Raw genomic sequence first — 24525 nt, forward strand, 5'->3', positions numbered from 1 at the left:
CGCAGAAGTTCTTGGGGAGGCTAATAGTAAAAGTTTCTCCCTTTGCAAGTGGCGTCTTGGTGGGTTTAGGGGTGTCAGTTGGATTTGTCGTCCTAGCAACCTTGGGAGCGCCCATGGATGACAGCGTCACAGCTAGAGTGCTCGCGGCCTGTTTCCTTTTCCTCGCCCATTCCAACATCTCTGTTTCAAAAAGACCGACGGTCGGGGTCTTGGACCTTGTAGACATAGTGTTTTCTGGAAGACAAATACTGCCGTCAGCTTCAAGAAAGCAAGAAAAATCACGGAGACAGCGCAAAGAGATACGTTACCTGACGCCATGGATGGGCTTGTGTCGTCGGTAGGATCGTTGGTGTTGGCGGTATGTTATTCTATGGACTGGGGCAAGGTGTCTCCGTCTGACGGCGTCAATTCGAACTTGTTGCGGAACGTCCTTTCTTTGGGCGACTATTTCTTGAGAAGTTGGTTGATTTTGGCTTTGCTGAGGGTCGACTCTTCAATATGCAAGGGTAGTATTTCTGCAATCACAAAGGAAATTAGACGGCGTCAACAGCATAGACAAGAAAAAGCATATAAAAAGAAGCCAAGTACCTTCGGAGTTCCACCCGTCATGTAAGTAGTCAAAGCTTTTTCCCAAGGAGTTCTTGTTTACAAAGAAGTATCTTTTCTTCCATCCTCTATCGTTAGCCCCAGAATTCTCCACTAAAGACTGTTTCCCAGGTTTTAGGAAAAAAGTGTATCTAGAAACTTCTACCCTCTTAATTTCATACATGTATAGGAGGTCCTCTAGAGTGAATTCTATGTTTGCATCTTGGGTTAATTTGTCAATTACATGAACCACACGCCAGACAAGCGGCATAATTTGGCTAGGGCTAACTTGCATGGTGGTTAGGAGTTGAGTCATGAGGGGATTGAAGGGAAATTTGTATCCAATTTTGAAGGGGTATTCGTACAAAACTACCCAACCGACGGGGCAATCATCAGGACGTTGCTCTCCGTCAGGTATTCTAGTTACGGCTGATTCATGTAGGCCGAATCTTTCTATTAAAGTGATTACATCTTCCTCAGTAAATTCACTAGCAATGCTTTTCCCCACGATGACGCCTGCTTCTACTATGACTACTTCATCTGAATATTCTACCATCTTGGAGGTTCTTTTTCATTTCCTAATCTTAGGGAGATTTTCCTTGGGCGCCATAAAAGAAATATGAAGAATTCAAAGAGTAAAAATTACCTGATTCTTGATTTGTCAAGGAGTTGAAGAAGCACCGGAGAAACTAGCCGTTTATGGAGGATGTGGAGTTTTCTTGAGAAGAGAGAGAAATAAAGGAGTAAAGGATGAAGAGATGAAAGGACAAACTTAATGATGGAGGGTTCTTAAATAGAGAAATGTGTCTGGATGGAGAAAGTGGGCGGTTGTCCCAATGTGGTGATTGACGGTTTTTCACAAAAGTGGTTTTCTGACACGCGTCAATCAGGGGCAATTGTTGGGCCCTCATTTTTCGTGGTTTTAGGCGGGCATATTATTATTTTGAATTTGCAACTGGCATGGCAAGTTGAGCGAAGGAGTGGTGTGACCAAGTCAAGTGACGTTGAACAGCGTCATTTTGGCAGTTGACAAATACCTGGGATTGTGCTGACGTGGCCCCGATATTGCGGAACAACTCAAAAGGCAGCTGAAGAATATTCCCTTAGAGATATATATACTTTGTAATCATATGTAAACCTAGTTTTTTTTATCGATCATCTCTCTCATTCTCACTCTAGAATTACACGCACCTCTTCTTCTCTAATACTCTAAGTCTCACTGCTATTGTAATCAACTGATATTGTAACATTGACACCAACGTCATACTAGTGGATTGGTGATCAGGAGCATCACCCGCAGTTTTTCCCTTTTTGGGTTTTTTGCGTCAACAATTCTTTGTTTTTTTATTGCTTTATTCGTTTCATGTCATTTATTTCGTTTAGAATGTTGATTGCTATATATATATTGATCTAGTTGTTGGCACCTTAACCTTTTAAGTACTTGGTACAAAATCGGCATAAACAGATATGGCCGTTCATATTTGCATCCTCTGAACCAGATTTTAGTGAACTAATACATAAATAAAAGGCAAAGGTGAAATACATTCATAAAAAGCTTGAAAACTTAAAAAATACAATCATAAACCTCAACTCTAAAGAATGAAATTTACCGCATAATGCTCAATGCTTGAAAATGATGATCCACTTAAGATTTGTTTAGCAGATGCCCCTCTCTTTAAAGCATTTGTTTCCTTCAAATTAAAGTAACTTCACTTAACTTGGCCAGGTAGAAATAAAATACTCATGATAAACAGATAAACAGGAGTGAGTATCCCGAAATCGCTGGATAATAATTTCCCCCCTAACATATTACTACATGTCATGTGCAGCATAATGTATCAACTAATTTGAATTTCATTCCAAACGAATCCACATTTCACATTAACCATTGCTTAGAATACAAACACCATGTTGACTGAAAAATGGAAACATATTTGCCAACCAAGTTTTTTAGATATTGACTAATTCTTTTTTCTTCTGCAACTTTTTTTCCTACCCAAGCCCCTGTTTGGCTTTTTCCAAACACTGCTAACCAGTATTTATGCAGCAAATCGATATAAAGCATTGAGGATGAATTAATATGTAAATCCAAATATTCAGCACCCTGAAAGTAGGATAGGTTAGTTAATAGTAACGTGAGAGAAGATATGTAAGTTGATGGGTCCAAGTGAAACTATGATTTTAAGAATGATATTGTCACTTCTCATTTTCTTAAAAAAAATTAGAATTTGCATAGTTTAGGCTTTGATCCCGTGACCTCAAGTTTATATACTACAGTTTTAATTATTAGATCGAGTGGTATTAGTGTTATCATTTTAAGTACAATATTAATAAATAAAAGTTTTTCTTACCCAAGACATACCCTAATAATTAGTTAAAGCATCAAAAATATTTTTTTTAATCTACAACGTTAAGAACGTGGTTTAAATTAAACTTTCAATAACCATCTATAACATACCCAAATGAACATTAGCACAAGCAATACTACCTACTAACAAATATTTATTCATTTATGGCCCACCCAATTAATCTCATGACAGTTTAATAATTTCAATTTATCAAGCATTCCAAAATGAGCTATGTTAGCTTCGAACCTGGGTGGATCAGTAGGACAGGCGCTTTACTTCACACGCGAAGTAGGACCACTGAGCCAAACTCTATCAAACTAAAATAACAGCACGCGGGATTTATTTATTATATTGTTTTTTTGCAGATTTTTTTTTCTTTTTTTTAAAAAAAATTGTGGGTTCAGTTGAACCCACTGAACCCACGCTAGATCCGCCCCTGACATAGACCTTCCAGTGTTCCTAAGCTACACTAAGGCATCTCCTTGATTTTTAGTAAGGATTTTATAACATCAAATACTACTTTCTCCGCCTCTCTTTTCCTTTCCCTTTCTTTCCTTCTCTCTTGTTTGAATTTTTAAAAATCTCTTAAAAGTATTTTTTATTTCGTTCTTAATTACCCTCTAAAATAGTCTCTTTAGGCTCTCCATCTCTTCCTCCCTCTTATCTCAATTTCTCATCTTCACCCCACCATTCTCTTTCACTCTCTATGTATCACGCTTTAATTACTTTCAAAATTCTCGTCCTGCTTTCTCCCTCCTCTTTTCCAACTAATATTTATAACTTCGTAAGTCATAGGAAATTATTTTTTTTCCTCTTTCATAATTGTACTTAAATATAGTCTATGTTATGACTATCTCTCTGCTTTATCCCTCTCTTTCTGTGATCTTCATCCTCATATTCTCTCCTTCTCTCTTTCACCATTATCATATCTTGATTCTTCCTTCTTTCTCCATCTCACTCTACTCTTCCGTGTTTGTCAATTAACCTTTTCACCTTTTCTTTATTATTATTAGTAGTAGTATTAATATTATTAGTAGACAATGACCGGATGACGAAGAAAATGGCCAATGTCAGCAAGAAGTTGCTTGAGCCAAATAGTTTCTGCAGCTGTGTAGGCAACGACCCTGTATTCAGCTTCAATGGAAGATTTGGAGACAGTAGGTTGCTTTTTCGAACGCCAGGAAATTAAATTCTTCCCAAGAAAAACAGCATAACCAGTAGTAGAACGCCTTGTGTTAGGACATCCTACCCAATCTGCATCAGAATAGGCAATCACTACAAAAATTAGACCATTATAGAAACAAATTATGCCAACAAAATTTTGAATAGTTGATAGATAGCAACATATATTATTTTTTTGTTACCTATTATAAAGTGACGTTTTTTACTCTAATTTTTCAACAAATAAAAGCAACATATTTTTGATTTATTGCTATTGGAAACTAGTTGTTTTACTATTTGTTGCTAGATAGCATGGTATTTTCAATTTGTTGTCATATAACAACAAACTATGACAATAAATATTAGGTCTGTTGTCATTAGAAACAATTAATTTTACTATTTGTTGCTAGATGGCATCATATTTGCGATTTGTTGTCATTTAGCAACAAATTACGACAACAATTGTGGCTCTGTTGACATTAGGAACAATTAGTTTTACGAACTGTTACTAGATGGCATCATGTTTCCAATTTGTTGTCATTTAGCAACATATTACGACAACCAATATTTCATTTGTTGATTACATTAGAAACAATTAATTTTATGATTTGTTGATAGATGACATCATATTTTCATATTTTTGCTATTTAGAAACAAATATGGAAATAGATATTTGATTTTTTATCGTTGGAAACAATATATTTTATTATTTGTTGCTGAAATAACATCAGTTTTTCCTTAAAATGTGTCCCACATCGAAGAAAGATTATCCAAACTACCACCTTATATGTCAAGAAGTTTATACACTATTATCCATTTCAATTAGTATCAATATGCAAATATCATTCAGAATTGTAAGTAGATTGACTCTCTTTCTCTTTATTGATTTGTATAAATGTATATATCAAATTCTTAAACAATTAACAAAAAGTATAAGGTTAACCTACGTTGTATGAATAGCGCATTAGTCAAAGTGTAACTCTAAAACAATCAAAAGTTTGTTTCTATTTTTAGCAACCAATATCAATAATTTGTTACTAATGTCTAGCAACAAAACATTAATAATTTGTTGCGATATTAGCAACAATCATTTATAACTCGTTACTAGAGTTGGCAACAAACGCGTCAAATATAGAAACCAACATGGCAACAATATTTCAATCGATGCTATGTGGCAACGAAAATATTCAGATTTTGTAGCTAAAATCATATGGAAACAAGCCTTATAGCAACAACTATATTTTGTTTCCAATTTGTTACTAATGCGAGTTAGCAACAAATGTCTCATGAATAGAAATAATAATAGTAGGAGAGCTGTTGCTGTATAAATACAGCCGATAATCCAAAGTGCCATGCAGATATCTGAAAATTCTTTTCACATCATGAAGGTGAGTAGTACGAGGAGCATGCATAAACTAAGACACCATATTAACAGCATAAGCAATATCAGGATGGGTCATAGTTAAGTAATGCAATGCACCGACCATACTACGATAATCTGTGGGATCAGCAAAAAGTTCTACATCAAGCAAAGACAATGTTACTCCAGAGACAACAGGAGTGGTAACTGGTTTAACAATATGAAGATGGAATTTACGAAGTAAATCAGAAACATACTTATGTTGAGATAAAAATAAACCAGAGGGAGTACGCACAACCTGCACACCTAAAAAATAATGAAGATCCCCTAAATCGTTCATAGCAAATTGAGAAGAAAGAACAGATATGAATTTGGCAACAAGAGGTACCAGCAAGGACAATGTCATCAACATATAATAGAAGAATAATGAAATGACCACGATATTTGAGAGTCAATATAGAAGTGTCACAACTGCTGCACTTGAAACCAATAGATAAGAGAAAGTTTCTAAACCGAGAGAACCAAGCTCGAGGAGCTTGTTTCAAACCATAAATGGACTTACAAAGACGACAACTATGAGTAGGTTTAGATGGATGTATAAAACCCGGAGGTTGACGCATATAAACCTCTTCATTAAGAAAACCATGAAGAAACGCATTTTTGACATGCTCTAACTGACGAATAGACCATTTAAGAGAAACAACAATAATAAGAACCAAGCGAACAATAGTAGGTTTAACAACAGGACTAAAGGTTTCAAAGTAATCAATACCTGCCTGCTGGTGATTGCCAAAAACAACAAGTCTGGCTTTGAACCGCTCCAAAGAACCGTCGGAATGATACTTAATCCTGTAAACCCACTTACAACCAAGTAGATTCTTATCATAGTTGCGAGGTACCAACTCCCATGTGTCATTTTTAATCAAAGCATTATATTCATCTAACATAGCTTGACGCCAACGTGAGTCTGTAGAAGCTTTTTAAAATTAGTAGGTTCAGACTCTACAACTTCAGTACTTAGGTTCATTAAGACACGAGGCTTCGACACACCATCTTTAAGACGGGTAACCAGGGGATGACGATTACAGACAGGACTCAGGTCAGGAGAGGAAATGGGCGAAGATGCAGAAATGTGGGAGAGGGAGGGCTCAACAGCCACGCCCACACTCGGACGTGAGCCAGCAGGCGTGGGGGACCGAGCAGCGACAGATGCGGGAGATGGGGGGGGGGACAGCCCAGCGAGTCGAGGCTCAGCAGTAGGCAAGGCAGAAGACGTGGGCTGGCGGAGGGCGAGAATGCGGGAGTCAGGATGCGTTGGGCGCCCAGCAGCCGAGACGGTATGGCCTGGAGGGACGGGAGGAGAGCCAGCTGCGGCTGGGTCTTCGACACGAGCCAACGCGGGGGACAGGGAGACCACTACGGGCGAGAGAGAAGGCTGGACAGTAGAGCTGCGTGTGGGAGGTGCGGACAACACGGGTCGAGGCACAGAAACCAAGGGACGGGCAGGGGCAATGTTAGTAACATGCCAGTCATCAGACAAGACACTAGAAGAGGTGTAAGACTCGTGAGACGCAGAACCAACCAAAGCACGATACGGGAATTTATGTTCATGAAAAATAACATGGCGACTAGTGTAGACTTTCTTGGTAGTAGGATCAAAACACCGATACCCTTTATATTCCAATGCATATCCAATAAAAACACAAGTTTTAGATTTAGGTTGTAGTTTGTGATTTTTAGAGTGCAGAAACAAAGGAAAGCATTCACATCCAAACGTTTTCAAAAATTGATAGGAAGCGAGACGATGAAATAATTTTTCAAAAGGAGAAACACCCCGTAAAACCGAGCTGGGTAATCGATTGATAGTTTAAGTGGCAGTATATGATGCATCAACCCAAAATTCCTCATGAAATCAGAATGAATAATCATAGTACGAGCCATTTCAATGATATGACGATGTTTGCGTTCTGCAACACCGTTTTGAGTTGGAGTATGGGGACAAGATTTTTGAAAAATAATACCATTGTTAGAAAAATGTTGAAGAAGAGGAGAATTATCAAATTCTCTTCCTCCATCACTTTGAAATATTTTAATTTTACAATTAAAAAGGTTTTCAACCATCTTTTGAAACATTAGGAATTTAGAATAAGCTTCCGATTTTCGACGTAGTGGATGAATCCAGGAATAGCGTGAAAAATCATCAACAAACACAACATAATATCGAAATAATTGATTTGACAAAACAGGAGATTGCCAAAGATCACTATGAATTTTATATAATGGATATGTAGAAATATGTTCAACAGAATCAAAAGGTAAACGATGTATTTTTCCTAGCTTACAGCCAACACAATCATCATGAAACTTAGAGGTACATGTGATGTATTTATTTGAACATAAATTTCCTATAACGCTAGAAGATGTATGACCCAGACGAGCATGCCACACGTCATTCGACTCCTTAATGGCTAGGAAAGCAGGAACTGAAGGCTCAAGAGGGACAATGTTGGGCTGAAGAGGGTAGACACCTTGCTTACTGGTTACCTGAAGTAGGACTTCCCCCGTTATCTGGTCCTTAACATAAACAGAATTTTTATCAAAACTCACAACACAATCATTTTCATGACACAACTTGTTAACTGATAATAAATTATATTTTAGATTAGGAACATGACAGACAGATGATAAACGGAGGGGACGACTTGCAGTTTTTAAAGTTAAATTGCCTGTTCTTTTTAATAGGGAGTAAGGTACCATTACCAACTACAACAGAACTAGACCCAGTATAAGGAGTTTCAATAGAAAACGTACCATCCTGAGGAGTCATGTGAGATGCAACTCCCGAATCAGGGTACCAGACGGAGTCAGTAGCTTCACCACCAACAGACAGTGCAGCTAAGGCTCGAGTGACACTTTTATAGGAGGAGGGAACAAAGCTGGAATTGAAGCGTTGAGGACAATAGGCAGCTTGGTGACCTAGAAACCAACATAAACCACATGTATCGGAAGTAGGGGTAGAGGTAACATTATTACTACTTGATGAATTACTCCCTGCAGACAACAAATTATTAGTAATATAATCTAGGCAAGGCATACTATAGGATGACAAGTTAGTTTATTTACTCATACCATTTGAGCGTCCCCGATTGCCATTGTTGTTTCCAGAGCCACGAGAATTATCATTTCCCTCATTTCCACCATTATTGCCACGACCATTCTGATTGTTGTTACCCCCACGATTATTATTACCGCCTCTGTTTTTGTTATTCCTTCCCCGATTTCTCCCTCCAAAACTAGGTTGGGAGGAGGAACTTGATCCAGTACCAGTAGTTTTAACAACAAGTAAGGCATGATGTGATGTGGGATCAGATGCATCCTTAGAATTTAATAAATGTTGTTCATGAAGGAGCAACTTAGGACGCAAATCATCAAAACTGATAGGGAACAGATAATGCAGCAAAGTGGTGACACAGGACACTGAATAGCAGCAAAGGAATCAGTAATAACCTTAATCTCACGTAAATATCCATCCATGGTCTGGGAAGCAGTCTTTTTAATACGAGTTAACCGGCCCTTTAATTCCATTGATCGGGCCATACTAGCATGCATAAATCTAGATTATAATCTAGTCCAAATATCCACATAGGTATGCAAATCATGAACATCCACAAATACATCACCAGATAAAGTAGCAAAAATCCATGATTTGACTTGTTGATCAATACGCAAATATTCATAAAAGTGAACATTGGGAACAATATTACCAGATTCATTAATAACAGTAGCAGGATGAATAATAGTAGAACCATCAACAATGCTAAGTAATTGATGCGAAAGTAGCAAGCAAGTTATTTGCATTTTCCATGATAAATAATCTTCAGGAGAAGATAAAGTAATGGTTACCAGATTCGTCAAATTAGGGGCTGATAAAGTCGGAAGAGAAAAGATAGAAGCTGGGGTGGAAGATCCGACCAGTGGCGTGGATGGGATGTTATACGAGAATGAAGGGTGTGAAACCGGGAAGCTGGAGTGCAGTGTCGGATTTGCACAGACGTGGGAGACGGTCTGGGAGGTGGCTGGAAAACAGGGCGGGAAGCGCGATGAGGCACGCGACGCAGATGCGGGGGATGAGACACTGTGATGGACAATGGAAGGGCCGACGGACCAGGGCTCGGCGAAGGAGGAGCCAGCATAGGGGACTGTGATCCAAGCAGCGGCATAGGGCGAACTCTGCAGAGAGGTCATCGGAAAGGCTGCAGTCAGCGCCGGCGGGGGCAATGGGATACCGGAGGTCGACGCCGGCGTGACCGGGGCAGTGGTGGATGGTGCGGCGGAAGCAGGCATAGAATCCATGAAGAAAAGAAAAAAAAACGTGACTTTGAAAAATAAAGTTTAGATTTTTGTTTTTCTTTTGTTTAGGAAAAAACTAAGCTGTGATACCATGTACAAGTGTGGGAAATAATTGTGTTAACCTGTTGTAGGTTAATCTGGCATTCAGTAATATTTATAATGTTTACAATACAGACCTATGATACGTACGTAATACTATATAATTTAATCCCTTAATACTTGGTTATTATGTCATATAATGCTATAGTAGATATTAATTCATATGTTTTATATGTATTACTAGTATTTATTATAGTGGGTATCTTGTGACTATTTATAAGTAACTTTTAATACTCCACTAATTGATACTACTATGTTTTGGCAGGATAGTATATGAATAATCCTAATGTACTTGTTATGGGAAGCAAAAACCAAGGAGCCCATATCATATCTAACTAATTGACACGCATCATCTAGAAGACTAAAGGGAAAATATAATTGCCTTGGATAAGCAGCTCATGTCACGCAAGCCAAGGACAAAAGAAAGAGAAGATATTTCCTTTCATTAGATTGATACGATGAATCCAAGGAAGGAAAATTGCTAATTCATACACCCGAAATCTCGTACAAGAGATCGTCTCCTTGGGCAACAAGGAGCAAAAGAGCAATTATAAAGAGGGGGGGCAGCATCGATACAAAAAGGGGGACGAAAGAGAACATCAACAACAACCTTGGACGGTGGCCGTGGTGGTGGGTCGAGGCGGCAATTCAGCAGGTTGCTCGGGAGATTCTTCATGGTTACTCCTAATTTGGTGATGTTTTCCCTAATTATGAGTAGCTAATTTCTCAATTCTAGGGCTTAGATGAAACCTTATTAATCTGATTTTATAGTTTAATTGTTTGAGAATTATATTTGGTTTTATGATTGCATAACTCTAGATACGTTGTTCAATTATTGTTTCTCCATTTACGTTGATAATAATCCTTGTAGGACTATTTATTGGCTTGAATGGTTATCTAATTTACATACTTTGTTCTTGTAGTCTAAAGTATGATGTTATGCAATGGTTCTTATTGATTTGTGAGTAATTAGTTGAATAATTTATGCTTTGATGGATAGATTATGTCACCTATTTGTTCATAATATTATTTACGGTAGAGTAATCCGGACTTGTAGTTTAGGTTGCTCAATAAAACTTATAATTCTCGTCCTAATTAACCTATTGGTCATATTAATAACGGTGGATTCGACTGTCCTAGAAACCCATTCTTATTGATTGTTGTTCGTATTATTAGTTACTTTCTCAATCTCTCATACTCGTTTATTTAATTCGTATTAGTCTTAATAGTTTCGAACCACTTAATCTATATATTCTTTCGAGTTAATTTAGTAGACTTTAGACTAAGATTTATTCAACGTTCCCTGTGGATACGATACCCTATATTTATCACTTTCTACTAGAATTTGTTCACTTGCAAGAATAGGGTTTTATAACTTGCTTAAAATCACTATCAAGTTTTTGGCGCCGTTGCCGGGGAACGGTATTAGAATATTTCCGTTTATCTGTCTATTATTTTAATTCTTAGTATTGTAGTTATTAGTTTTATTTTTTATATTTACATTCTGCATTTCTTAAATCTGATTTTTTTTAGTCTAGATTTCCTTTCATAGCTGTCTTCTTATTTTTATTTTTCTGTTTTTATTGTGTTTTTATTTCTAGCACTGATTTTTAGTTACTATATACTCTGTGCAGGCAGTGCGGGCAGCTTGATACTACTCCTGATTTAATTATACAGCTTGGAGAATCTGCTAAAGTCCAATCTTTCAGGTGTTTTCCATCCAATCTTTATATTTCTTTGTTTGTTTAGTTTATGTTTGGTCGTAGATCTTTGCCGTGTGATTTAAGACCATATAATTCTGAAATTGAACGCACACTTAGAGAATTAAGAGCTTTTAAAAGAAATAATATAAGTGGTTGTGATTTCGAATAATAAAATCACCATGGGAGATGAAACTAAGCTTAGTGATCATTTCACCCCTGGCACTTACACTTCACCAATTGGAAATAGGATGCCTAATGTTGAAGGGAATTTTGAAATCAAACCTCAATATATTCAAATGCTTCCTACTTTTTATGGCCTTGAATCAGAAAATCCTTATAAGCACATTGATGCATTTTTGGAGGTTTGTTCTACTTTTAGTTTTGCTAATGCTTCTCTTGATGCTATTCAGTTGCGTTTATTTAATTTTTCTTTAAAAGATAAGGCTAAAGAATGGCTAAATCACAAGCATGTTACTACCTGGGCTCAATTACAAAAAGATTTTTTAATTAAAGAGATTTTATTCAATTGGTAAATTGAGTGCTATGAGACGTGCTATAACAACTTTTTCTCAAAAGCCTAATGAATTATTTTATGAAGCATGGGAACGGTTTAGTAATTTGTTAAGTGAATGCCCACATCATGAGGTTCCTAAATGGCAACTTATACATAGTTTTTATTATGGACTTAATGAGCATAATCAACAAATGGTAGATGCTTCTTGTGGTGGAAATTTCATGCAGAAAAATTGTGATGAGGCCTGGGAATTATTTGAGACTTTGAGTGAAAATTCACAACAACATGCTACTTCTAGTACTAGTGCCTCTAATGCATCTAGAACTCTAGGGGGTAAGGGAGGAATTTATGAAATATCTCATACTCATGATCTTGTCTATAAAGTAGATGCACTTACTAAGAAAATGGATCAAGTAGATCTTTTGAATAAAAAGATAGACCAACTTGTGAATACGAACAATATGCATGTGAATTCCATGAATACGAATGAAGTTTGTATGCTATGTTCTAGTCCTACTCACTTATCTCAAAAATTTTCTAATAACTATTCTGAAGTGTCACAGGAACAGGTTCATGCAGCCCAAGGCTTCCCTCCACACAACAATCCATATTCAAATACATATAATCCGGGGTGGAGGAATCATCCTAATTTTTCATGGAAACAACAAAGTGGAGAAGCACAACAAGGACAAAGACTTAACCAAATGGGCCAATCTGGTATGAATAATAATCCTCCTGGTTATCAACCTCAAAGGTATACATCTCAAACTTCACAACCTGGCAGTAGCAATTTTGACATGGAAAAAATTATTTCTGCTTTAGGGACTGTCACTTCTTCTGTTCAGAATATTGAAAATAAGATGCATGTTGTTGATTCTCACACGCAGTCCATAGCTAAATTAGAAACTCAAATTGGTCAGTTAGCTAATGCAATAGGTAAAAGAGATGATGGAAAATTACCTAGTAGTTCTATTGCTAATCCTAAAGGCCTTAATCAAGAACAAACTAAAGCTGTAATGGTCTTAAGGAATGGTAAAGAGTTAGATAACAAAATTTCTAACAAGGAAGGTAATAATGACAATGATGAATTAGATAATGTAGAGACTAAAATTGCTGAAAATAAAGAAAAATCCCCTTCCCCTAAAAATGGTGAATCTGTGATTACAATTCCTTATGAGCCTAGAGTTCCTTATCCTCAAGCTTTAGATGTACCTTCACCTTATGGAAAGAATAAGCAGAAAGAAGACATTTTAGAGACTTTTAAACATGTTCAAATCAATTTACCTCTTTTGGATGCTATTAAACAAATTCCTGCTTATGCCAAATTTCTTAAGGATATGTGCACTTATAAAAGGAAATCTAAAGCTCATTGTTCTAAGAAAGTTGTCTTGAGTGAACAAGTAAGTTCTATTTTGCAATTTGACAAAACACCTAAATTCAAAGATCCTGGAGTTCCTACTATTTCATGTCATATTGGTGATCATAAAATTGAAAAAGCTCTCTTAGATTTAGGGTCAAGTGTTAATTTGATTCCTTACTCTGTGTATCAGCAATTAGGCTTAGGTGAGCTGCAACCATCTAATTGTACTCTACAATTAGCTGATAGGTCTATCAAAGTTCCTAGAGGTAGGATTGATGATGTGCTAATTAAGATTGATAAAGGTTTCTTTCCTGTTGATTTTTAGTGTTAGAAATGGAGCCTGGAAACTCATCTAAAAATATTCCAGTAATCTTAGGGCGACCTTTTCTAGCAACTGCTAATGCTACTATTAATTGTAGGTCTGGAGAAATGGATGTTTCTGTTTTAATATGAGAATCAAACTTAATATTTTCAAAGCTTCTGCTCACCCCACCTTGGAAAATGAATCTGAGTGTTTCTTTGTTGACTTAATTGATGAACTAGTTGAAGAATCATTACCCGCTCTTATTACTAGAGATCCGTTAGAAACTAGTATTTCACGTGAAAACTTAAGTTCTCTTGATTTGGGTGATGTGTTAGAAAATTTTTGTCAATTCTTAATGACGCTCCTTTGCTTGAAACTTCTTCTTGGGTAGCTAAACATGAACCTTTACCACCTCTTTCTAGTCTCCAGCTATACCATCCATTATTTCTCCTCCTCAACTTGAGTTAAAAGCTCTTCCATCTACACTCAAGTATGCCTTTTTGGGATCTAATAAGACCTTACCTGTAATTATTTCTTCTCAGTTGTCTAATGAGCAGGAATCACGACTCATAAAAGTCTTGATTGATCATAAAAAAGCTATAGGGTGGTCAGTGGCTGATTTAAAAGGGATTAGCCCATCTATTTGTATGCATAGAATATTTTTAGAAGATAATGCTAAACCTTCTAGAGAAATGCAACGCAGGTTAAATCCACATATGAAAGAAGTTGTTATGAAGGAGGTAGTTAAATGTTAGATGCAGGTATTATTTATCCAATTTCTGATAGCCAGTGGGTCAGTCCTGTGCAAGTTGTACCTAAAAAGTCAGGAATCACAGTTGTGGAAAATAGTAAAGGTGAACTTATTCCTACTAGACAGACTACGGGTTGGAGAGTTTGCATTGATTATCGTAAGTTAAATTCTGCAACTAGGAAAGATCATTTTCCTTTACCTTTTATTGATCAAATCTTAGAAAAGTTAGCAGGTCAAAGTTATTATTGCTTTCTTGATGGATACTCTGGTTATAATCAATTGGCTATTTATCCTGAAGATCAGGAGAAAACTACTTTTACATGTCCAGCAGGTACTTTTGCTTTTAGACGCATGCCATTTGGTTTATGCAATGCACCATCTACTTTCCAACGATGTATGATGTCTATTTTTTGTGATATGGTTGATAAGTTTTTAGAAGTGTTCATGGATGATTTTTCTGTATTTGGATCCTCATTTGATGATTGTTTGAATAACTTGACTGTTGTTTTAAAAAGGTGTGAAGAGGTAAATCTCATTCTCAGTTGGGAAAAGAGTCATTTCATGGTTAATGAAGGTATTGTCTTGGGTCATAGAATTTCTAAGAAGGGTATTGAAGTAGATAAAGCTAAAGTTGATCTTATTGCTAAACTTCCTACTCCTACTTCTGTTAAACATGTTAGATCTTTTCTAGGACATGCAGGTTTTTACAGGAGATTTATTAAGGATTTCAGTAAGCTTGCTAGACCTCTCACTAATCTCCTTGCTAAAGATACTACATTTTTATTTGATGAGTCATGTGTGGAGTCTTTTGAAAAGTTAAAACTCTGCTTGTTTCAGCACCTATAGTACAACCCCCTGACTTTTCTTTACCTTTGAAATTATGTGTGATGCGTCTGACTATGCTATTGGTGCGTCCTTGGTCAAAAGGTAAATAAAGTTCCCATGTAATTTATTATGCTAGTAAAACTCTAACTGATGCTCAGAAAAATTATTCTACTACTGAAAAAGAGTTACTAGCTATTGTGTTTTCACTTGACAAATTTCGCTCTTATCTTTTGTGCTCAAAAGTGATAATCTATTCTGATCATGCAGCTTTAAGGTATTTATTATCTAAGAAAGAGTCAAAACCGAGGTTAATTAGGTGGATTTTATTGTTACAAGAATTTGACATCGAAATTAGAGATAAAAAGGGGTCTGAAACTCAGTAGCTGACCACTTATCTAGGATAATTCTTGAACAAAATGCTGACCATTTTCTGCAGGATGATTTCCCAGATGAACATTTGTTTGCCGTGTCTCATACACGTCTTCCATGGTTTGTGCATATTGTCAATTACCTTGCTACTGGTAAGATACCTTCTCAATGGTCAAAACAAGAGAAAGATAGGTTCTTTTCGCAGGTTAAGCATTATTTTTGGGAAGATCCATACTTATTTAAATATTGTTATGATCAAGTAATTCGAAGATGTGTACCTGAAAGTGAATATCATGATATTTTAACCTTTTGTCATTCATATGCATGTGGGGGGCATTTTGGGGGGCGTAGAACCGCTGCTAAAGTCCTTCAAAGTGGTTTTTATTGGCCCACTTTATTCAAAGATGCACAAAAATTTTTCCTTGCTAGTGATAGATGTCAAAAAACAGGAGCCATATCTCGTCGTAATATGATGCCCCTTACCCCTATTTTGATTGTTGAGATTTTTGATGTATGGGGTATAGACTTTATGGGTCCCTTCCCACCCTCTTTTGGCTTCACTTATATATTAGTTGCGGTAGATTATGTTTCTAAATGGGTTGAAGCGAAAGCCACTAAGACTAATGATCACATAGTAGTAATGGAATTTGTTAAGGATAACATTTTTGCTCGATTTGGTGTACCTAGAGCACTTATTAGTGATGGGGGTAGTCATTTTCTTCATCGTTCTTTTGAGTCATTGCTTAAAAAGTATAATGTGACACACAAGGTAGCAACTCCCTACCATCCCCAAACTAGTGGTCAAGTAGAGGTGTCTAATCGTGAAATAAAATCAATCCTTGAAAAAACAGTTAGGCCTGATAGAAAAGATTGGTCTTTAAGGTTAAATGATGCACTTTGGGCTTATCGTATTGCTTTTAAAACCCCGATTGGGATGTCACCGTATAGACTAGTTTATGGAAAGGCTTGTCATCTACCTGTTGAATTAGAACATAAAGCTTTTTGGGCTACTAAAGCTTTTAATTTTGATATGAAACAAGCTGGTTCTAATCGTCGCCTACAATTAAATGAGCTAGATGAATTGTAAATGATGCTTATGAAAATGCTAAGATATATAAGGCTAAAACCAAGGATTTTCATGATAAAAATATATCTAGAAAATCTTTTGAACCTAATCAGCAGGTTTGGCTTTATAATTCTAAACTCAAGTTCTTTCAGGTAAACTAAGATCTAGGTGGGATGGTCCTTTTGTCGTGAACCAGGTTTTTCCCTCTGGTGCTGTACAGATTTCTAACCCCCGAGATGGTCGTCTACTTATGGTTAATGGGCAACGACTGAAGCATGTAGTGTCTAATGATGTTGAGGAAGGACTTATCGAGTCCATTAATCTGGTGGACCCTATATACATCAACTGAATCGGATAACTAAGTCTAGCTAAAGACTTGAAAAAACTTAGCGCTCTCTGGGAGGCAGCCAAGAATTTCTTTATTTTCTTTTTGTTTCTTCCTTTTTCTATTTTTCTTAATGTTATTTATTGAACTTTATCTTATTAATATTGGTCCACCCCTACTGCTATTGTTTATTTTGTTGCAGATTCACAGCAACTAGACGCTTACTATTCTGCCAGGACTGAGTTTGATTTATAGTAGTTTCGCTGCTGAGTTTTCTTTTCTTCAGATTGTGGAATCTGCTCGTCACTCGCCAGGTTGTGTCGCTCCATCTCTCTTATTTTATGTTTTCTTCCATTCTCTTGTTGCATTGAGGGCAATGCTATAAATAAGTGTGGGGGAGAGATAAAATTGGTACATAAAGGTCATATTTGGTGTATTTGTGATTATTGTGGTACGATGGTTGTGTGATATAGTGATGGGATTTTGTGTTTGGCTGTCGTACCGGTGATTAAATGCTTGAGTTACAGGTTTAAATTTTATGGCATTATAATTGCCGGATGTCCAATTTATGGGGAGGTGCTGTCGGAATTTGCGTGGAATCTAATTAATTTAAAAATCACCTCTTCTTTTGGACTTACTAGTAAGGAGACTTAGTAATAGACTCTAATCTAATTAATTTTAAAAAAAAAAAGAGAAAAGAAAAAAATGTGTGTTTTTCTAAAGTTATGAATGTGAAGATTTTTAACTCGAGCAACTTCTTAATTGAACTTAAAAATGCTTATGCTTGCGTGTAATCTAGCACACTTTGTCCATTGGCTTAGATGCGAGATACGGAGGATAGACTTTTATATCTTAATCTCCTAACTAGTATCTCTTACTTTCCTTTGTAACTTTTTCACTGCCTTTGGTTACTGGAGAATTACTTGACTTTGCTATTATAAAAAGAGTGAGTAATGGTTCAAAGAAAATTTAGTAGTTGTAAAAAAAAAAATTAAAAATTAAAAAGTGAGATGATGAACCATTATAAGAAAAGAGGATATAAAGTCCTTATAATAAAAGAACTAGGAAAAGCAAATTAAAAAGCCCTAAAAGCCAAGGCAAGCAAAGTATCGAGTACTCCTTTGAGATCAATAGGTGGCAATTGCAATGTCATATGAAAAGGGACGATCCATGTGCGGGTACTAAGTGCTAATGCACTGGGAAGTAAGAGAGAATCAACTGGAACAATAATTAAGTCTAAACAAAGTGTCTCGTATTCGAACGTCAATACACATGCACATGAGCACCTAGATTACATGTAAGACCAAACTAAATGATCAAAAGGTTGCTTGAGAATAAAAGATCAATAGTGTTCATAGCTTTCTAACCTAACAAACGTTTTTAAGATTAACTTTTAATTTCAAGAAAGGAATGAAATGTTTTAGTTTATTATTAAGCTCTCCTTTGTCTATGTCTTGTCTAAGAATGTTGAGGTGATATCATATATAAAGTTGTCTCGAGTTGGATGTGTCACATGTCATATTATTTATATTTGCTCGAGGACTAGCAAAGTTGAAGTGTGGGGGAGTTGATAAGTGCGTAATACTATATAATTTAATCCCTTAATACTTGGTTATTATGTCATATAATGCTGTAGTAGATATTAATTCATATGTTTTATATGTATTACTAGTATTTATTATAGTGGGTATCTTGTGACTATTTATAAATAACTTTTCAATACTCCACTAATTGATACTACTATGTTTTGGGCAGGATAGTATATGAATAATCCTAATGTACTTGTTAGTGGGAAGCAAAAACCAAGGAAGCCCATATCATATCTAACTAATTGACACGCATCATCTAGAAGACTAAAGCGGAAAATATAATTGCCTTGGATAAGCAGCTCATGTCACGCAAGCCAAGGACAAAAGAAAGAGAAGATATTTCCTTTCATTAGATTGATACGATGCATCTAAGGAAGGAAAATTGCTAATTCATACACCCGAAATCTCGTACAAGAGATCGTCTCCTTGGGCAACAAGGAGCAAAAAAGCAATTATAAAGAGGGGGGCAGCAGCGATACAAAAAGGGGGACGAAAGAGAACATCAACAAGAACCTTGGACGGTGGCCGTGGTGGTGGGTCGAGGCGGCAATTCAGCGGGTTGCTCTGGGAGATTCTTCATGGTTACTCCTAATTTGGTGATGTTTTCCCTAATTATGAGTAGCTAATTTCTCAATTCTAGGGCTTAGATGAAACCTTATTAATCTGATTTTATAGTTTAATTGTTTGAGAATTATATTTGGTTTTATGATTGCATAACTCTAGATACGTTGTTCAATTATTGTTTCTCCATTTACGTTGATAATAATCCTTGTAGGACTTTTTATTGGCTTGAATGGTTATCTAATTTACATACTTTGTACTTGTAGTCTAAAGTATGATGTTATGCAATGGTTCTTATTGATTTGTGAGTAATTAGTTGAATAATTTATGCTTTGATGGATAGATTATGTCACCTATTTGTTCATAATATTATTTACGGTAGAGTAATTCAGACTTGTAGTTTAGGTTGCTCAATAAAACTTATAATTCTCGTCCTAATTAACCTATTGGTCATATTAATAACGGTGGATTCGACTGTCCTAGAAACCCATTCTTATTGATTGTTGTTCGTATTATTAGTTACTTTCTCAATTTCTCATACTCGTTTATTTAAGGAAAAATGGATCAGAATACCCCCAACTTTGGCCCGTCCGCTTTTAATACCCCCAATTATGAGTTATTTTTAAATACCCCCAACTATTGAGAAAGTCTGCCAAAAATGCATCCAGATGACTTGTAACCTGTTAACAAGGTAATTTTTTTATTTCTCGTTTATTTTTAATTTCGACTCCTACCCACCACCACTTCAACCACCCTCTCCCCCAACCCCAGACCCTCCCTCTCCCCTCCCGGCTGCAAACCCTCATGCCAGCCCAACCATCCCCCCACTCCCACCACCCCAGAACCCCCCCCTCCATCCTCTAGCAGTCCTCCACTCCCTCCACCCCCGCACCCCCCTCCGGCGGAATCCCACCGGAATATCCATTATAATACCCAATATAAAGCTCTTTAAGCGGACTTAAATTCCCAATTTCCGCCGGAATATTCCCTTCAAGCTCATTACCAAATACAGCAAGATACTCAATCTTCCTCCATTGTCCGTACTCCACCGGAATCTCGCCGGAAAAGTAGTTACCACCCAGATGAAGATGCCGGAGCTCCGACATGTTAACGACGGAAAGAGGGAGTGGGCCAGTGAGATTATTGTTGTAAACGTCGAGGATTGGTAGGTTTTTTAGAGGAGAGAGAGAGGAAGGAAAAGTTGAGTTGAAGATGTTGTTGGAGAGATTAAGGTGGTAAAGATTTGAGAGGAGAGAGAGTGAAGATGGGATTGGTCCAGAGAATGAGTTTCCTGCAACACTAAGGTTTTGCAAGTTGGTGAGAAAACCTATGTCAGGTGAGAGAATTCCAGTGAGATTTAACCCAGAAATGTTGAGTGAAACTACAGTTTGATGATGATTTAATGAAGATGAAGATGAACATTTGATGAAATCCCAAGTACAGTGATGAGTGGAAGTTTTCCAGGAAGAAAGAGATGATTGTGGGTCATCTGTAATGGCGGATTTTATACCAAGTAAAGCTTTTTGTTCTGGTAATGTTCTGCCATTGAGCAGAGGGGTTGGTTTTTGGTTTACCAGTTCATCCGGTCATAACAGGTAAATGGTGCATTTTTGGCGGACCACCCCCAAAGTTGGGGGTATTTAAAAATAATCCAAAGTTGGGGGTATTAAAAGCGGACGGGCCAAAGTTGGGGGTATTCTGATCCATTTTTCCTTTATTTAATTCGTATTAGTCTTAATAGTTTCGAACCACTTAATTTATCTATTCTTTCGAGTTATTTTAGTAGACTTTAGACTAAGATTTATTCAACGTTCCCTGTGGATACGATACCCTATATTTATCACTTTCTACTAGAATTTGTTCACTTGCAAGAATAGGGTTTTATAACTTGCTTAAAATAACTATCAACCTATGACTAGTAAAGTACCATTCTACCCTTTATAATATAATATTATCCCTTTACATATAAGATTATCCAATAGAAGTCAGCAAGATGATTCTCTTGAGATGAACAACTATAATGATGCTACTGTTAATGAGGAAATTGATCATTTCAAGTCTACTGGTTTATGCTTACCATTTACCATGAATATAAAATTTGATTATCTATTTTCACGCAATTGGTATTTTGCCTTGAAATACTTGACAAAATAGAGAAGTTGCAACTAATGTGACACACCCTTAAAAAGGAAGCCTTGCAGCTATTGAGAAACAGTTCATAAATTTCCATATTTGGTCTTTTGTGCTAACTGTACTCTTAGTCTCTTATACAATAGGGACCAAAACATCATCAACACCATCAAATAGATACCACAGGTTCCACTTCTGCCTCACATTATACAAAATGGACACCTCTATCATTACACATAGACTCCACCCTATAGCTATCATCATGTATAAAAGGAATATACCGACATGATTCAACTGTGTATAAAAGTTTGATGCATTAGACAGAAGTCAATTGCTAAGAATTAAGACACGATGTTACTATCATGCTCTCTCAGACTAAACTCATACCTTTCCTCACACTCCAGAGATACATTACAAGTCAATATGTAACAATTCTCTGCTCTTCGCTTCATATCAGGATGCCTGGAACCGTGATCAAGGACAAGACCCTCAACCTAAAATGAGAACATCAGCCTCATAAATCATGTGCCAAATAATATTCTTTTGCAAATCAATCCCAAACACCAGTCTTACATCAATAAAAGAAGATATAAAGTTGTAACCATGAACAACCACAACACATATTGACAACACTCAAAGAAATTATAAAATATGATATACCTAAAAAAAAATCCGATTCAATTAAATTGATTTAAGGTGTATCTAAGATCATAACAAATCCATAAAAAGACTAAAGCTTTATTTACATAAAGCATCACGAGAATTTCCTAATAAGGGGAGTTCAAATTCACCAAAACCAGAACATGGACGTCAACCAAAATATGAGATACAACTGTAGAGAAGAGATAGTGTTTATGAGTGAATATCTTATGAAGTATGCGTATACAAGCTATATAAATAGCCTAAGTTTACTGTAGGTAGTTACAACATGTGCTAAAGTAAGGGAGAAGAAGATAGAAGATAAACAATACAAAAGAATATCCTATGAAGTAGTTACAAAAGATAACAAAAGGAATAAGATAAGTCTAAAAACTTATTCAATCCTTATCACGCCCCCGCAAATTGGGTGGCCACACAGCGAGGCCAATTTGGTCGATCAAGAGAGAGTGTGTAGTGCGTGGCAATGGATTAGTAAGCGCATCAGCGAGCTGGTCCGAGTGGAAATGTAGGAGACCTGTATGTAGGAGGCTGGACTGCACATTCTCATGTACAAAGTGGTAATCAAGACCCAGGTGCTTCATTTTGGAGTGAAATACCGGATTTGCACTAACATACGTAGCACCTACATTGTCACAGTAGATGAATGGAGCCAGAGGAACCTTGTGCCCAAGCTCAGCGAGTAGGTTATTGACCCATAGGAGTTCGGCGGTAGTGTTCGCAACTGCACGATACTCAGCCTCGGTAGATGAGCGAGCTCGAGTTCGTTGCTTGTGAGAAGTCCATGAGATGGCATTTTTCCCCAAGTATACAATGTAGGTAGTAGTTGATATGTAGTCATCTTTGTCTCTTGCCCAGTCCGAATCAGAGTACGTATGAAGGGTGAGTGGGGTGTCTCTGTGAATGATTAAGCCCATGGTTGAGGTGCCATGTAAGTAGCGGAGAAGACGACGTAGTGCTTGCATATGGTCGTCGGTTGGGCGTTGCATGTACTGAGCAAGTTTATTTACGGCAAATGCGACGTCCGGGCGTGTCAAGCTCAGGTATTGAAGACTGCCAATGAGAGTACGGTAGGGGGTTGGGTCAGACAACACGGCGCCATGCATAGAGAGAGGTGGGTCAGGTACCATAGGCGTGGCGACATGTTTCAGGTTTGGCGTCTTTCATATTGGCTTTGCACAAAATGTCGTGGATATACTTTTTCTGGCTAAGGAAGAGGCCCTTAGGATGAGGAATCACTTCAACTCCAAGAAAGTAGGACAAGTTACCCAAGTATTTAAGTGAAAACCGTGCGGCTAGGTGGTCGACGAACTTGTCAAGAGCATTGGAGTTGCTGCTAGTGACAATAATGTCGTCTACATAGACGAGTAGGTAAATGGTGACGCCGTTGGAGTGAAGAGTGAATAAGGAGGAGTCAGAGATGGTGTTGCGGAACCCAACCGCAAGGAGATAATGCCGGAGCTCCGTGTACTAGGCTCGTGGGGCTTGCTTTAAACCATAGAGGGCTTTGTTTAGCTTGCAAACATGATTTGGAAACTTCGAGTCACCATAGCTCGGCGGTTGAATTGTGTACACTTCATCTGTCAAGGTGCCCTGCAAAAAAGCGTTATAAATATCGAGTCGGCGTAGAGTCCAGTTCTGACTAACAGCAAGGGATAGCAACAACCGAACAGTGGATGGTTTGACGACAGGACTGAAGGTGTCACTGTAGTCAATTCCAGCTCGTTGGTTAAACCCACGAGCGACGTACCGAGCTTTATATTTTATGGCCTTCCCCGCATGGTCCCTTTTAATCCTAAATATCCATTTGCAGGTGACAACATTTTGTGAAGGGGATGGTGGGTCAAGTTCCCAAGTTTGATTTTTAACGAGTGCAGCAATCTCCTCATCCATGGCTTTGCGCCACACCGAGCTTTTGAGGGCTTGGGTAATAGTTTTGGGTTCGGTTTCGGAGTGGTCGAGGGTGGCAGTGAGATTTAGTTTGGTGAGGGGTTTGCGAATGCCATGGGTGACGCGAGTGTGGTGAGCGGGAGGAGATGATGAGGGTGTAGGCGAGAGGGGGGGAGGAGTGAGTGGGTTGAGAGGAGGGGGATGGCAGTAGAGGTGAAGATGTGGTAGAGGAGTTGTGGTCGAGGGGGTCATCGAGGGGGGGAGTGGTAGCAGCGGAAGAGGGAGACGATGAAGGGGAGAGGGTAGTGGAGGAGGGAGTGAGCGAGAGAGGGGTGTGGGGTGGAGAAGGAGGAGTGATAGAGGTGATAGAGAGAGGACACCATGCGTCGAGAATGGTGGGAAGATTGGCAGGAGAAGTAGGGAGCTCGGAGAAGGGGAATGTGGATTCAACAAAATGCACATGACGAGAGCAATAGATTTTGTGCGTTTTACGATCGAGACAATAATACGCACTTTGAGTGGGGGAGTAGCCTATGAATACGCATGGCACGGATTTGAGATGGAGTTTGTGTTTGGTG

At 37.6% G+C, this 24525-nt stretch overlaps 2 protein-coding genes, 1 non-coding gene and 1 pseudogene across 3 annotated transcripts; 1 reads left to right on the plus strand and 3 right to left on the minus strand.

The window, feature by feature from the left end:
- Positions 1-8569: 8569 nt before the first annotated feature.
- Positions 8570-9312, minus strand: LOC125497931 (uncharacterized). Its single transcript, XM_048645649.1, has 2 exons — positions 9135-9312; positions 8570-8931 (listed from the first exon to the last, which is right to left on the minus strand). Exons 1-2 carry the CDS (start codon positions 9310-9312, stop codon positions 8570-8572), a joined length of 540 nt encoding a protein of 179 aa, XP_048501606.1.
- Positions 9313-11785: 2473 nt separating this feature from the next.
- LOC104892742 (uncharacterized) lies at positions 11786-18284 on the plus strand (annotated as a pseudogene).
- Positions 12147-12253, minus strand: LOC125498141 (small nucleolar RNA R71). The gene has a single exon (XR_007274907.1). It is a non-coding gene; the product is annotated as a small nucleolar RNA R71 (small nucleolar RNA).
- A 1846-nt stretch (positions 18285-20130) lies between the features above and the next one.
- Positions 20131-22974, minus strand: LOC125497930 (leucine-rich repeat receptor-like serine/threonine-protein kinase BAM1). The gene is made up of 3 exons (XM_048645648.1): positions 22657-22974; positions 21788-21894; positions 20131-20809 (listed from the first exon to the last, which is right to left on the minus strand). The coding sequence occupies exons 1-3, from the start codon at positions 22972-22974 to the stop codon at positions 20131-20133; spliced, it is 1104 nt and encodes a 367-aa protein (XP_048501605.1).
- Positions 22975-24525: the final 1551 nt, after the last annotated feature.

The sequence above is a fragment of the Beta vulgaris genome, chromosome 5 (genome assembly GCF_026745355.1).
Source record: "Beta vulgaris subsp. vulgaris cultivar EL10 chromosome 5, EL10.2, whole genome shotgun sequence".
Lineage (NCBI taxonomy): Eukaryota > Viridiplantae > Streptophyta > Magnoliopsida > Caryophyllales > Amaranthaceae > Beta > Beta vulgaris.